The 14,316-nt window shown below is 46.5% G+C and overlaps 2 protein-coding genes and 2 long non-coding RNA genes across 7 annotated transcripts in view; 3 read left to right on the top strand and 1 right to left on the bottom strand.

Moving 5' to 3' along the window:
* Nucleotides 1-14,316, bottom strand: part of SYN3 (synapsin III) — a 493,528-nt gene that overhangs the window by 290,835 nt on the left and 188,377 nt on the right. The gene's annotated exons all lie outside the window — the stretch shown is intronic.
* TIMP3 (TIMP metallopeptidase inhibitor 3) overlaps nt 1-14,316 on the top strand; it is a 54,662-nt gene that overhangs the window by 30,542 nt on the left and 9,804 nt on the right. Inside the window, exon 2 of the mRNA XM_032266922.1 lies at nt 13,191-13,273. Coding sequence (XP_032122813.1) covers nt 13,191-13,273 — 83 coding nt within the window. The remainder of the gene's footprint in view (nt 1-13,190; nt 13,274-14,316) is intronic.
* On the top strand, nt 3,634-8,397 carry LOC116542137. Its single transcript, XR_004265080.1, has 2 exons — nt 3,634-4,577; nt 4,611-8,397. It is a non-coding gene; the product is annotated as an uncharacterized LOC116542137 (long non-coding RNA).
* On the top strand, nt 8,816-11,051 carry LOC116542136. Its single transcript, XR_004265079.1, has 2 exons — nt 8,816-9,875; nt 9,927-11,051. It is a non-coding gene; the product is annotated as an uncharacterized LOC116542136 (long non-coding RNA).

Genomic DNA, 14,316 nt, shown 5'->3' with positions numbered 1-14,316 from the left:
GGGAGAGGTGCACTCCAGGTGGCCCATACTCCCAGAAAATATGATTCCCATCTCATACAGGGCACCATTCTGGTATCTAGAGAGGGGTCTGTATGAGACCCAGAAACTGCTGGATCTACAAACAGACCTAGTTTGTGGAACAGACCTAAGGAGTCCTCCATTCAAGCTTATGTCTGTCACCCAAGAAACTGGACATTCGCTTCAGTCAGAATGAACTAGCGGCCTCCTCTTCTTCTCTCCAGCCAGGGTCTTTGCAGTCCTCAGCCATGTGACCTCTGACATGCCATGCTTGGTTTGTTTGCTGTGCCCTTGTTTGTGCTGTTTCCATTGCCTGGACTGTCCTCCTTCTTTTCTTTCCATGATCAAAACCCTACACATTCTTCTGGGTCAGCTCATGCAGTAGAACTGGCATTGGAATGCTACAGCTAGTTGCATATAGTGAGTGAGGGAGTGCACAGCAGAGCAAAACAGGGTGATAGACTCTTCTTAGGAAGCAATCAATAAGGCCAAGATGGAGAAGATGTCTTATTTCACCCAGAAACTATTTACTGAGCACCTACTATGTTCCAGACACTGTGAGATGCTGCAGTTAGATACAATGGTAAGCAAAGCAAGATGTAATCCTGGCAGAATTTAGTGAGTGTGTGGGGCAGGGAGGAATGAGGATCAGACATTACTCAAATGAATCTACAAACATATACTTACATATACACCAGGGCCCCTGAGAATAGAAAACAGTGGTTCTGTTCTAGTCTGATGTTTGCAGGAGGTGGCTGGGGATGGCTTTACATGAGGAAGTGTCCTTTGATTTTAAATGTGAAGTATGAGCAGCAGTTGATAGGTAATGGGGAGCAGAAGGGGGTCCTCATGCAGATAGAATGGCATGTGCAAAACCCCAAGGCTTTGCAACTGAGAAACTTGGACCAGGGCTGCCGATCAGATGTCCAAAAATGTATGCTTATTCGCCCCTTGCCATTCTCTTTGGTCCTAAGGCCTGAGCTCCCTGTCTTCAATCCATGGGGCTTCTGGACTTCTCTCTTCCTGCCCTTTGTCTGCAAACTAAGGTACCCTCAACCTGGCATTGAGAGCCCTGGGGTCCACCCAGCCTGTAAGTGGAGATTTGAATCCAGACTTCACCACTGGATGAGATTCTTAGACATTACAAGAGTTATGGGGAGTTAACTCCACCTCAGAGTTCTCACCAACTGTGATTTATACAAGCCCTTCTCTCATAATTCAGCCTTGGGAATTTTCCCTGTGTCTGCATTTCCAATGCATTTGACTGGGTGGGGTGTTTCAGATTTGTTAAATGTTTTGTAGTAGAAAGAGAATGAGCTTTGCTGCTGGGCATATTTGGATTCCCAGCTGTGTGGCCTCTGACAAGTTTCTTAATGATCCTGAGACTTGTTTTCTTTCTATACTCAGTGGAAAGAAAGTTACACATTTTGGGAGTTGGTTTTAAGAATAAGAGATACTGTTTGTAAAGTGTGTCTGTCTTGTTTGCTTTTCTGTTTCTGCCACCTGACACAGTGTGTGGCACATAGTAAGCACTCAATTAATACTGAATGAATAAAAGGTTTAGCACTATGATTGCACAGACAAGATGTTCATAGGGTAGATGGTCTTTTTCTTCTTTATCAATAACTCCATCTCCCTGTCACACTGAGAGGCCAGGGCAAGTTGTGCAGAAATAAGAGGTTTGGCTTTATGATTCTGCCATTACCTACTTTGACCAAAGAGGGCAGCAGTTAGCATTCTTTACTTATTTATTTTATTTAAAACAAAGGTTTCCTTAAAAGGACTTGGATCTTATCTCTAATCATTCCTCCATACCATCAGCATCATGGTTTCCTGATAACAGTCTTAGGGCTTGAAGACCTATGTATGGGCTCATTTTTCTCACACCTGTTTCTATCTGAGTGCCCACTATGTGAGTGACGTGGTTGCAAGCTGGTGGGGAGGTACTGCGTGAGCCTGGGTAGGGAACACCTGCTAAAGCAGTTGGGCCTTCCAAACCATGTCCCTGGGCGTCCAGGACCTTTCAGGATGAAGCTTGTGGAACTTAAAGGTGAGGAAAGCCTACACTATTTTTAAAGTCACAGGAAGAGTAAGTTATAGATGTACCAGAGTCTCCTTGGCATCTGTGCTGTATAAACTCCAGAGACAGAGCAGCCATTGACTCTTGTTCAAACCACAAGAACATCTCCTGCCCATTCCTGGTGCATTCTGGGAACAGATTTACTGTCTGCAAAGGCGCATCCGCAGGTCTACTGTGCAAAGGAGGGTGGTCCTTTGGCTAACCGTGGACCTGCTCCTAGACCTATCCCAGAGTCCCTCAGCACTCCTAGCAAACAAAATCCCAATTAGGAGAAAAACAAAATGCTATAGATGGCTCCTGAGATGTTGCCAGCTGTTTGGGCTTCACAAATGCCCCGACCTGAAAGCTAGAAGTTCTGAGAACCGTTTGAGGGCATGGTATTTTTCTGGGCACTGCTTCAAAGGGGCTGTGGTTGAAGACCATGCTGCTATTCTGGTGGCCACTTGTGTGGGATAAAGTTTCCCATGGGCTCCTGTGGAGAGGCTAGAGCACTCTCAGGGGATGGGGGTGGTCTCAGCCTCCCTCACCGAGTGCATGTGTATGGCAGTGAGCAAGTCGGCGCCTCTGACCCCTGAGTGGACTTAATCTTTTGAGAGGTTAGTGTGCCCCTTAGACTTGGTGTTTCCTCAGAGCACAGCACAGATGCCCAGCCATAACACCCAAGGCAAAACCACTCCAAGAGTTGAAAAGGCTTGGGAGGAGAGAAGGTATAGAGGGAGACAGAGATTCATTAAATATTCACTTTGAAGATTAGAAATGGGATATGCACTGGAATGAGATAATTTGTGGGTCTGAGGCAAAGACCCAGACTTGTTTCTAGGGGTTTCTTGGGGCTTTGGGCGCCTCTTATCAATGGACTGTTTGGGCATCCATTTGGATACATGCAATCCTAAAGTCTATGGGCAGTAACAGAGTGATAAGTCTTTATCACTGGCCTCAGGTAGAAGCCACCCAAGAAATGGCACTGTCCCATGTTGGAGCAAGACCCAACCTACCAGGCTGGGAATTACCACCTGTTCTTTGTTGGACTTTATGTTTTCTGTGTCTCCAATGGGCCAGACTCTCCAGCCTCCAGGCCTCTCCTTCTGCTTCAACCATGACCAGAAGGGCCTTTCCTTTCTCTTTCTCTTGACTGTCTCTAGTGATTTCTCTGATCCCCTCTCAGGCAGGATGTCTCCCTCCAGCACCTCCAGGCTGGCCGGGTGTGTCTACTGCAGGCTCCTGTGGCTCACTGAACTATAACCACCTGTCTTCTTGCCTCACAAGAATAAAATAAGGTTCTTAAAGCTAGGAACTTTGTCCATCTGCTTATTACTGAATCCCCAAGACATGGCACAGGATCTGAGATGCATAGTTCCTCAAATACTTCTGAATAAATAGTAGATGAGTGAATCAATGAATTTCAAGTATACTTGAGAAGAAGAAGAAAAAGAAAAAGGAGTAGGAGGAGGAGGAGGAGAAGGGGGAGGAGGAGGCAAAGGGGGAGGAGGAAGGGGAGAATGGGAAGGAGGAAGAAGAGGGAGAGGAGGAGGAGGAGAAAGGGGAGGAGAAGTGGGAGTAGGAGGGCAAAACAAAACAAAATAAAACAAACAACAAACACTAAGGCAGAGAGGGACACAGGACCTGGAGATGGGGCCTGAAGAAACAGCCTGCCAGGCTGTTCATATTTCCTGAGAGCTTCCATGAGGAAGAGGGGCAGCTGCAGGCCAGGAGGCCTGTAGAGGAGTCAGCAGGTCTGACAAGGAGTGCCTTGGGTGGAGACTCCCTGGGGCTAATTTTGGTGTCACCACTGACTTCCTTTAGGGTGCTGAGCCTTGGGTTCCTCATGTTTTGGTAGTATTTGGGTGCTGTCCTTCCATAGACACATCAACAAGTTCTCCTCCAGATTACATTTTTACCTGCCTCTTCCTTTTCTGAGTAACCCTATGGAACAAGAACTCCTGACCCAGCACTCCAAGAAGCCAAACACAAAACCATCCCCCGTCTTTGCTATTGTATTACCTCTGGTTCCCTCCCACAGCCTCATTCATTCATTCAACATTTTTGGGAACCCTGGCCACATTCTAGGCTCTATGCCAGGTGCTGGAGTCTCACATGTAGTCCCTGCCATCTGGTAATTAGTGATGCTAGTGAGTGTCCAAGGAACTGATCGTTAAAGAAGAACACATGCTGGAAGAAAGAGAGGAAAGTCGAGCAGAAGAGAGGTGGACTAGCTTGGCCTGGGGTGGGCAGACGGCTTCCTGTAGGAGGTGGCATTTCAGCTGGGTGGCATTTACAGGAAGCCAAAGGTGCAGGCAGATGCACAAGGAGGAAGTGATTCTCACCCAGGCAAGGAGCACCATAGGACAGGTTCATATAGTGACATGGGCTGGAAGCTTTAGAGTAAGAGGACTTGAGGTGTAGTCCCAGCTCTGCAGGGCCATATATATGTCCCTGAGCAATGCAGAATAATCTCGTAGATGCTGCAAACCCAAGGGAGGTGTAATAATCCCATGGATGCTGCAAACCCAAGGTGTAGGTGAGGATGTAAATGAGGATTGTGGAACCCATTTGTTCCTGGGACAATGTCGGGGACTTATGGGAGAAGGACTGTGTTTCCCATTGTCTATCCTTTGGGGCTTTGACATTTCTCACCTGACAGCCCTTTACAGAGTAAAAGCCTCAGTGATTCTAATCATGCTTGGTGAACACTTTGGGGCAGTTGCCTCATTGGACCCTTAGAAACCCAGGTCACAGAAACACCATCACTTTTCTGAGATTCGAAGTCCTCCCTCTCCAGGTAAGTTGGCCTTGAAACCAGGAATCAGCCAGCCCTGGGACTTTTGCCCTGTTCCAGGCCAAGGGATCTGTACCTTTCTCCCAAACTGCTGGTGGCTCCAGGAAGAAATCGAGTGTAGCTGACTTTAAGCAGTTAAACATCAAATGCATTCATCCCAAGTCTAGGCATATACCTAGAAGGAGTGACTCTTAAATTTGGTCATTTCATTGTGTAAAATTGAGGTTGTGGCTTAACACATGAAAGCCAGCATGGGATGCCGATTTTTTGTGTTGTATTCTTTTGGGCAATCTCAAAGTTCCAGGCAGCCTGACCTTCCTGAGCCTGTGTTCCCTTCCCTCCCCTCCCTGGCTTTTCATTTCATCTACAACAGATGTCAGCAGAGGCCCTGAGTGTTTCCCAGGCCACTCAAGCAGAAATCCATTCTGCTCACAAGGTGAGGAGAGCCAGGAGCTCACAAAGGCTCCTCGTCTCCTTCCCCAGGAGGTTCAAGATAGGGCATCCCCAGGACAGACCTGCCCTGGGGACCCCGGAACACAAGGCAGGCACTGAGAAGCAGGAGTGCCTGGGCAGGGAGGTTTTCATATCCTCCAGGTTTAATAGCTTTCCCTGAGATGGAAACTTGGGTTGAAATGATTTGCAGCTTTCCAGATTTTCTGAGTGTGTGTCTTTGGGTTTATTTTTAGCCACAGGCGTTCATTTCTTGCCAAAAAAACCTGCTTAAATAAAACCAAGATTAATATTTTTACTTAACGGAAAGAGTTAGTCAGGACAGGCTTTGAACTGGGACTCCTTATCTTGATGGGGAGTGCATATTAATGGTCTGGCCTTGGCTTTGACATCAACAAAAAGGGCCTTTGAAATGGACAAGAGAGAACGGCCCTGGGGGATCAGGGTAGGATGCAGGAAGAGCTTATTTGTGGGACTTTTCTGGAGAGCGGAGAGTTCCTCTTCACTCAGGCCGCTCGCTGCTCCCTGCCCCCAGCCCCAGGCCCCGTGGTCTTGCGGTGGGAAGGGGGAGTCATCATTTTCCTGGAAAGGCAGGATATCTGCTCTGGCTTTGCTCAGAGCCCAGCTGTGATTCTGCCTCATTTCCAGATGCTCTCTTTACCTCCCCCTACCCAGATCAGGTCTAGACTTCTACCTTAAACTGAGTCAAACAGAGCAAACTGAGTCTCTTCTGCAGGATGGGCTGAGGCTCAGATGTGATGCCATCTCTGGGGTGCGTTCCTGACACCCCTCCCCTGAGACAGACTTCATGTCCTCTTGGCTCTGTCCTGGATTTCCATCCTGACTTATATTGCTGAGCCTGCCTTTCTTGAGTGTTATTGCCGGTCTCTCTTACCTCTGGCTCTTGAGTTCCTAGGAGGCTTATGTATCTCCATATCCCTATATACTTCTAGCACAATACTCAAACACCTTCCTGGTTGCTGAACAGTTGTTATCTGACCCTATGAACCGAGAACTGCTATTATCCCCTTTTGATAGAATAAGAATCTACAAGTAATCATCATCAGCAATATAACAGTGTATCATCTGTCTAGCTTCAGGGTTACAAAGTACCTTTGTACGTATACATTGTCTCATTTAATTAATCAGTCTAATTAACCTCAGACTCCCAGTGTTGGGAGAAACCTTAGGGTGAGTGTGGTTTTGTGGTTTCTAAGTTATTTGTTTTTCTTCCATGAAAGCCTTGCTGGAGAACACAAAAGGCTAACTGATGATATGATATATTGTTATATTGCTGATGGCAATTACTTCTAGATTTTTATTACTAATCAGAGGACGTGTGTGTGTGTGTGTGTGTGTGTGTGTGTGTGTGTGTAAGTGATTGGGAAGGGTGGTAGGTGGGTGATGAAAGGAATCTGGAGCTCGCTGGGAGCTTATCAAGGGTCCTTCCTTTTAGGTATAAGTCTTCTTCTCTGATCCTCTGCAGTGAAAGTGGGGTGATGCAGTAAAATTATGAACTATTTTGCAACAAGTGTGAATCCCTTGTAAAGGTTTTAAGGTGGTCTGCTGTCCTGGGGGACCTCTCTTCTTTTTTTTTTTTCCACTAGGATTCAAAACTCCTTGCAGGCTACCTGATCTCCATTTTCACAGTTGGAAAATAGGGACATTAATAGCCACAACAGTAGCCACTTTACCCGGTTACCATGAGGACAGAGTGGAAGAACCATGCACACATTGCTTGGCACCTAGGAGGCATAGGATAAATAGTAGTGGTTGTTATCAGTATGTTCTAGTTCCTTTACCTCTCCTCTAGATTCACTGATGTGATGCTAAGAAAAGCAAGCAGTTCGTAGTTCTTGAATGGGTGGGCAGCTGGAAGAGTGAGAGAGCCTGGCTCTGCCCTCCTGGGCAGGCTACAATGTGGAGTGTCCAAGGTGGGCAGGAAAAAGACTGGCTTGGTGGGCTCCAGGCCAGCCTCCCTGTGGGGCCCTGACTTAATTGCCTTTGCCAGGAGCACTCTGGCATCAGCAAGACCCCTCCTTTTGTCATCCTGTGGGAGATGATAAAATAAACATGAAGGGGCTATGAGACAAGCTGGGTGACGGAGATCCCTCTTTCCTCGTTTTTGGTGTGCTTTCATGGGGTGGGCATCATTCTAACACTTCCAGATCCCTCTTTTCCTCCAAGTTGATGCCCAAAATTTGGGCCCATGGTCCAGGCTTTTCTTTTTACCTAGAACCTGCCTGCTGGGTTCCCGTGAGAAGAGCAGCCCCTTCCCTAGGGTTGACACTAACAGGGACTTCTGCTTTTGGAGAAATGCAGTCTACCTGCTAACCAGATGTGCCTTACTTATCCTTGCTCTCCTTCTAGAAACCATGCCTTAAACCAGCAAAATCATTCTACAGGGCCTAAGGGAGAGACAGGAATGGGTGTGTGTGTGTGTGTGTGTGTGTGTGTGTGTGTGTGTGTGTGATGTGGTGTGAATCAACTCCTAATTCATGGAGAGGATTTGTAATGCTCTTCCCTTGATGCTACCATGGGCGGAACTCAGAGTCCTAAGTTAGTATGCATTAATTAGTTAAGGAGTCCTTGATCCTCAGACCAGCCAAATGGGTAGCATTGTTGCTTGTTGCTTGGCTTTCTAGCCTGCCAGCAGGAAAATCCAACCATCAGTTCAGGGGGAAAAAGGATCTAGGTTCGGTTGATGATGGTTGGATGGGGGATGGAAGCAGAGAGAGAAAGGGAGGGCAGCTCAAGGGTGTCTTCCCCCACTCTGAATATGCTTATGAACAGCACGTTTGCAATTTCTGGAGACATACTAGTAAGCTGTGCTGGAAACTCAATCCCAATTGCCGTTGGAAAATTGTTCTTTGTTCAAAACTTGTGCCACTGTGGTCCACATTGCTAGAGCTAGAGGTGGGGAGAGGCAGCATGAAGTTATATTTATGGAAGATGTGTGCCTTGTTTGCCTTGCTTTTGTAAGCTCTTACTAGCACTCTCCCCCAAACAAATATTCAAAGGAAGCAAAGACAGTTCAATAGAGATATACTTTTATGCCTGGCTTCTCAGGTGCGTGATATATTCAAGAGGGCCCCATGTATATTTACAGATCAATGTGCCAATTATTTAAGCACACACATCCTAGTTAGTTTCTTCTTAGATACTTTTACATTAAAATACTGCTTATTCCTTAATCAATCTCTTCCTTGTTGGTCTTTTTTTTTTTTTTTTTTTTTTAAACCAGTGAGACAGAGTCTTGTTCTGTCATCCAGGCTGGAGTGCAATGGCACGATCATGGCTCACTGTAGCCTCGAACTCCTGGGCTCAAGCAATCCTCCCACCTCAGCTTCCTAAGTAGCTTAGATTATAGGTACATGGCACCATGCCCTGGGAATTTTAACAAGTTTTTTAAATTTTTTATTGTTCGCAGAGACAAGGTGCCACTGTATTGCCCAGGCTGGTCTGGAACTCCTGAGCTCAAGTGATCCCCCTGCCTTGGTCTCCCAAAGTGGTGAGATTATAGGCGTGTGCCACCACACCCAGCCTCTTCCTTGTTTGACTGCCATACCCCTAGAAGCCCAGATTCTCTTTCTAAGAGCAAAAGAGATTCTAGAGAGACAAGAGAGGTTCAGAGGCTGAGATTCAGGCTGCGCTCCACCTCTCCCTTCTCTAACTGGCGCTTCTGTACCTTGGAGATTAGTCCTATAGCCATAAACTTTTAAACTTCATCTCCCCACTGGACTAGCCATTAGTGGAAGCAGGAAATAGGACTTCTATTTCTTGTCACCCTCACCAGCACCCAACCCAATGTTCCAGACACCAACCTAGTTCACGCCTATGTTGGTTTGGCTGTTATGGGGCAGTGGGTGGACAGTGTCGGGCCATACTCCAGCATGATTGGGAATACAGACAACCTGTGTCCAGCCTCTCCCATCTGTAAAGTTGGCTTCTAGCCATCACAACAAGGTGGAAGGAATGGCTGGACATGCTGCCAGCTACCAGTTTGAAAAGTGTCTTCTGTTGTAGGAAAACCACAACCTCCCCTATCCCCACTTCCCTTGTTCCCTGTGGCCCCTAGGCCAGGTTCTGGAGAACCCTGATTGCCAAACAGGAAAGTACAAAATAGCACACATTTGAATTACAGAGGAGAAACTGGAGCAATACAGACATATTAATACACAAACCAAATAGGAGGCTCTCGGGTTGGCCAGCAATTCTACTTTGGAAGGATTCTGAGAATCTATTTGGAGGGCAGAATGTCATTTAATTTTAGTTCAGTTTGGTGAAGTTTTGTTTTTGTAAGAAAAACATTGATGTGGCCTCTTCACTGGGCCATCTCTGCCTCAGATGTTTGGAACCATGACTGTGATATTGTTTGGCTGGTCCTGGTAGGCCATTCTTGGGTTACAAATGGGTGATGAGATAGGATGGGAACCTGTGATGGAATAGGCACTCCTGGCCCCAAAATACCTCCTACCCTTGTTCTGACTACTTCATCTGTGCTTCTCCACCTCTCTCTGAAGTTCTGCAAGTCTAGAATATTTGTATGAGGTTGCCTTTCTCCTCATCCTAGGAAGAACTCCCAGGCCTTAGCTTACAGAGCAAACACATAGGGTTTGGGATGGAATACACACTGTTCTTAGTGCTTATATTAATATTACCCTTGCAGCAAATTTATGAGGCATTGTTGCCATCATTCCCATCTTATAGATTAGGAAACCAAGGCATAGAGAGGTTAGCAACTTCCTGAAGGTCAGCCAGCACGAGGGTTGGGATTTGAACCTTGGCCATCAGGCTCAGGAGACTAGGCTTTTCAATGCAGTACTATGTTGCTGTCCCACCAGTAATAAGCACATCACTTGTAAGCCACATGAGAGGCACTGGGCTAAGAAAGCCAGAGAGATTTAGGAGGAAAGAACCCCAAAGAGATCATACAGTAATGGTGGAACCCAAACACCAACGCAGGTTTCTGACTACAAAAATGTATTCTTTTCACTAAACTATCCTTAGATGAAAAGGTTCCAAGTTCAGGCCATTCAGGGTAAGGAAACGAGTTGGTTGTAGGTGCAGAAGCTTCCAGCAGTACCCAGCTTTACGGGTCAGGTCTGCTTATAACATCTTATGTCTAAATCAAGTCAAGCCATTTTTTAACCAGGATGTTGCTATTTAAAGGAAATGCCTTTTGCCTTGCCCCTCCTGCCTCCCTGCCAAGACTCACTCCCTTGTTTACCTTCTGTGTTAATGAAGCAGGGGAAGATGGGTCCAAATCACTTCAGGAAGAATCAGTGATAAAGGCCTGACAGATATGCCTCTGCTCAGAGGTGAAGCTGTTATAACCTGTCTGTGAGAGTTAATATAGAGGAAACAGTCCCCAGGGCCTCCGGGAGGCTGGCATGTCGCCGAGAATACTACTGCAATGTTAGAAACAGAGGTGGATGCAGGATCTTGAGAGACATTGGCCTGGGATCTTGCCAACCTCTCGTTTTTATAGCAGACTTGGAAACAACCACTCGCTTCCTCCTAATTTGAGCTGCCTCAGCTAAATTGCTAACTTTGCCAATGACTATGTGTTTTGCCATCCCTGGCAGGGAAGGTCTGAAGGGGCCATTGATTCATCTGAACCCTGACTTCATGTCTGACTGGAAGGGTAGGATCCAAGCTCATTTGGAAAGAAACAAGACAGAATCCAGTAGGAATGTGGAATCCATTCTTAGTAAAGAGTTTTTTTAAAAAAAGAGATTAGAGTCAAAGAATTGGGAAACATAGTGGAATATACACAATGAGGAAGGATAATGGAGCTACCAGAATGTGTGTGTGTGTGTGTGTGTGTGTGTGTCTGTGTGTGTGTGTGTCTGTGTGTGTCTGTGTGTGTGAAGGGTATTTTACTTAACAAGCATGTATTATCTACTCCTTTTTGGGCTAAGCGCAACTTGAGATAAGAAAGAACGATAGGATCTCAGGGCTGAAGGATTTCAATTCGTAATTCCAAGCATGATTGCACAGGCAAGCCCCATTCCAATTTCTGTTGAGGTCCTAGGATGGAAAGCATTCAGCACCCCTACTGCACCCCCTGATAGAGGCACTCTCTGCCCTGATGGCAGCCCCCCTGCCTTTTGCTGTTGGTTCTTATTGTTAGATGAATTTTTTTCTTTGGTGGAGCCCATAATGTTGCTCTCTGCAATTTCCAGTTTTTATTTTCAAGACCTGTCCATTTGCTCCTCTGTGGGCTGATTTTACAAATACTTGAAGACAGCTCTTGGGTGCTTCTTTTTCACACAAAGTAGAAAGAGAAGCACAGCCTGATAGAATCTAAAAGTCAAGTCCTCTCTTCTTTGTGTTCCCAGTGCATGTGGTAAATATCTCTCTTTCAGCCCTCGACCTACTGGGTGTAATTATTTTTGTACTCATGGTCAACTAATATCTACCAGGTAACTCCCTTCTGCCAGACATTGTAGTGGGAAATTTCATAAGATATTTTGTTCAATCCTCATTCCAATTCCCTGATGTAAGGAGAGTTACACCCTCTTTACAGATGAGAAAACTGAGGCTCCAAAAGAGGAAGTGGCTTCACTTCTCACTCAGTTTCCTTATCTAGATAATGTGGATGCTAATACTGCCCTTATAAGGTAGTTAAGAGCAGTATATAAGTGAAAAGTACATGGCACATAATAGGTATGCAATACATGGGAGCTGTTTTCATTGGAACAGTCCTTCCATGGTTAGCCCATTTCATTTTTGGTGATGATAGTGATGATGATGATATTAATAACATTTGTTTAGTGCAAGCTACATCCAAGACAGTGTCAAGAGTTTCACATTTGTCATCTTGACTAATCCCTTTAATTCAGGAGATTAGTATCATTATGATTCCTGTTTTACAGAAGAAGAGACCAGAAGCAAAGATCAGAAAAGTTCAATCTGACTCCTAAGCCCCCACTCCCAATTGCTCCTTCTTCTACCACATCCCCGTAAAGCTTAGACTCTATTGTATCCCTTGCTATCTAAGCACTGGATACCAATGGCTCAACCAGAATGCTAACTGGGGGCACTGTGGGAAGTTGGGGTGCACCACAATCCTGTGGACATGTCAAGTTGTGGCGAGTTAATGCATGCAAAGGAAGAGCCCCAAATGAGGTGGTTAGGAAGGGGTCCTAGTGGAAAGAGAACAGTTCGGGGAGGCCATGGCATTGTCAGGTGGGCAATGGAGAGGGGACAGTGGCTCTAACAGGAGAAGTAGATTTTGGATTTTGGTAAAGCCACAAAGTCAGGAAAACCCCCAGGGTCAGGGGGTGACTATAGCCTAGGAAGTTCTGGAGCTGGCAATTGTGAACATTTGGGGTAATTAAGTTGAATGGTGGCTGCTGCTTTTTCCTCCAACCTTCCTCTTACCCCAGGGAATTCCCAGTCCTTTTTTTTTTTTTTTTTTTTTAATGAGGCAGAGTCTCACTTTGTTGTCAGGCTGGAGTGCAGTGGCATGATCTCAACTCACTGCAACTTCCACCTGCCAGGTTAAAGTGATTCTCCTGCCTCAGCCTCCTGAGTAGCTAGGACTACAGGCGTGTGCCACCACATTCAACTAATTTTTGTATTTTTAGTAGAGACGGGGTTTCTCCATGTTGGCCAGGATGGTCTCGATCTCTTGACCTTGTGATCCACTCGCCTCGGCCTCCCAAAGTGCTGGGATTACAGGCCTGAGCCACCACGCCCGGCCGGGAATTCCCACTCTTATAAACACAATCATCTATTCCAAAGTAAGAGAACAATTCCAGGCCCCACGGAGGTTAGCACGCCCGCCCTGAGATGCTGTTCCTGATGTGGCTGAGGCCTCCCTAACCTCCTGTTGTCTCCCTCTTGCTGTCTCTGCAGTGATCCGGGCCAAGGTGGTGGGGAAGAAGTTGGTAAAGGAGGGGCCCTTCGGCACACTGGTCTACACCATCAAGCAGATGAAGGTAGGTAATGTCATCAGCCTGGCTCCAGGAGGGTTTCTGGGTTTTTGCCAGAAAAGACCTGGCCAAGGGAGACAAAGTGGGTTGGAACTGGGGTGTGTGTCTAAGCACCAGCCAGACCCAGCCCTTCTGACTGCTGGAGAGGGTGCTGCTAAGGCAGCATTAACGGATGAATGGGGGGGGCATGGGGCTGCCTTGTCCCAGAGCCCATGCAGGTGTAGTCACTCCAAGGCACTTGTTAGGAGGCTCAGCTCTGGAGCCAGATGACAGTGAGCCTTGTTAGCTGGTAACCATGAGACCATGGCCAAGTCACTGCCCCTCTCTGGGCTTTAATCTTCCCAAATGTGAAATCAGGGCGTTGAACTAGATCATCTCTACAGACTCTTCTGAGCTCTGACTATCCTGGATTCAACAGTGCTTACAGGTCTCAAGCAGCCACTGAGGTTACAGCTTAGGTTTACACTCCTCAAATCTTTACACAAAACCTGTGCCGATCACAGGAAGCTGATCCCAAGGTAGGAACTGCACTTTCTTTCCCTATTTTCCCAGCTGATTGTCTTCTTGCATCCTAGCTAATTAGCAACATTTGCTAAGCATATTCTTATCATTAAACATATTACCTAGCATATGAACATCATGAAGCACAATAAGGAGGTATGTCTTAAGAAAAAGAACACCAGCTTTTAAATCTAGAGAACCTGGCTCCTAGTTTCAGCTTCACTCCTAAATAGCCTGCTTACCTTGAACTTGTCCCTTTTCCTGGGCCACAGTTTTGCCATCTGTTAACAGTGTGGGGTTGGGCTTGATGCCCCTCTCTAGCTCAGGCATTCTGATCACGCTGAGATGCGGGCTGTGATAACTGTAAGGAGGAGCGGGTGGTATACAATGGAAGGGTGAACTGGTGATTGCCTTAACACAGAAGACTGGGGCTTCACCTTGAATAACTCAGCAGCTGTTTCTTCTCTCCATCTTTGTGAGCACCTCTCTACATGCAGAGCTGTCAGCCAGGAGCCAGGGAGGCTATGAGGGAGATAGTTTCCACATTT

This window comes from Sapajus apella, unplaced genomic scaffold, assembly GCF_009761245.1.
Source record: "Sapajus apella isolate SASKATOON/1434 unplaced genomic scaffold, GSC_monkey_1.0 scaffold162, whole genome shotgun sequence".
Lineage (NCBI taxonomy): Eukaryota > Metazoa > Chordata > Mammalia > Primates > Cebidae > Sapajus > Sapajus apella.
This window is presented reverse-complemented; position numbering and strand designations above follow the sequence as displayed.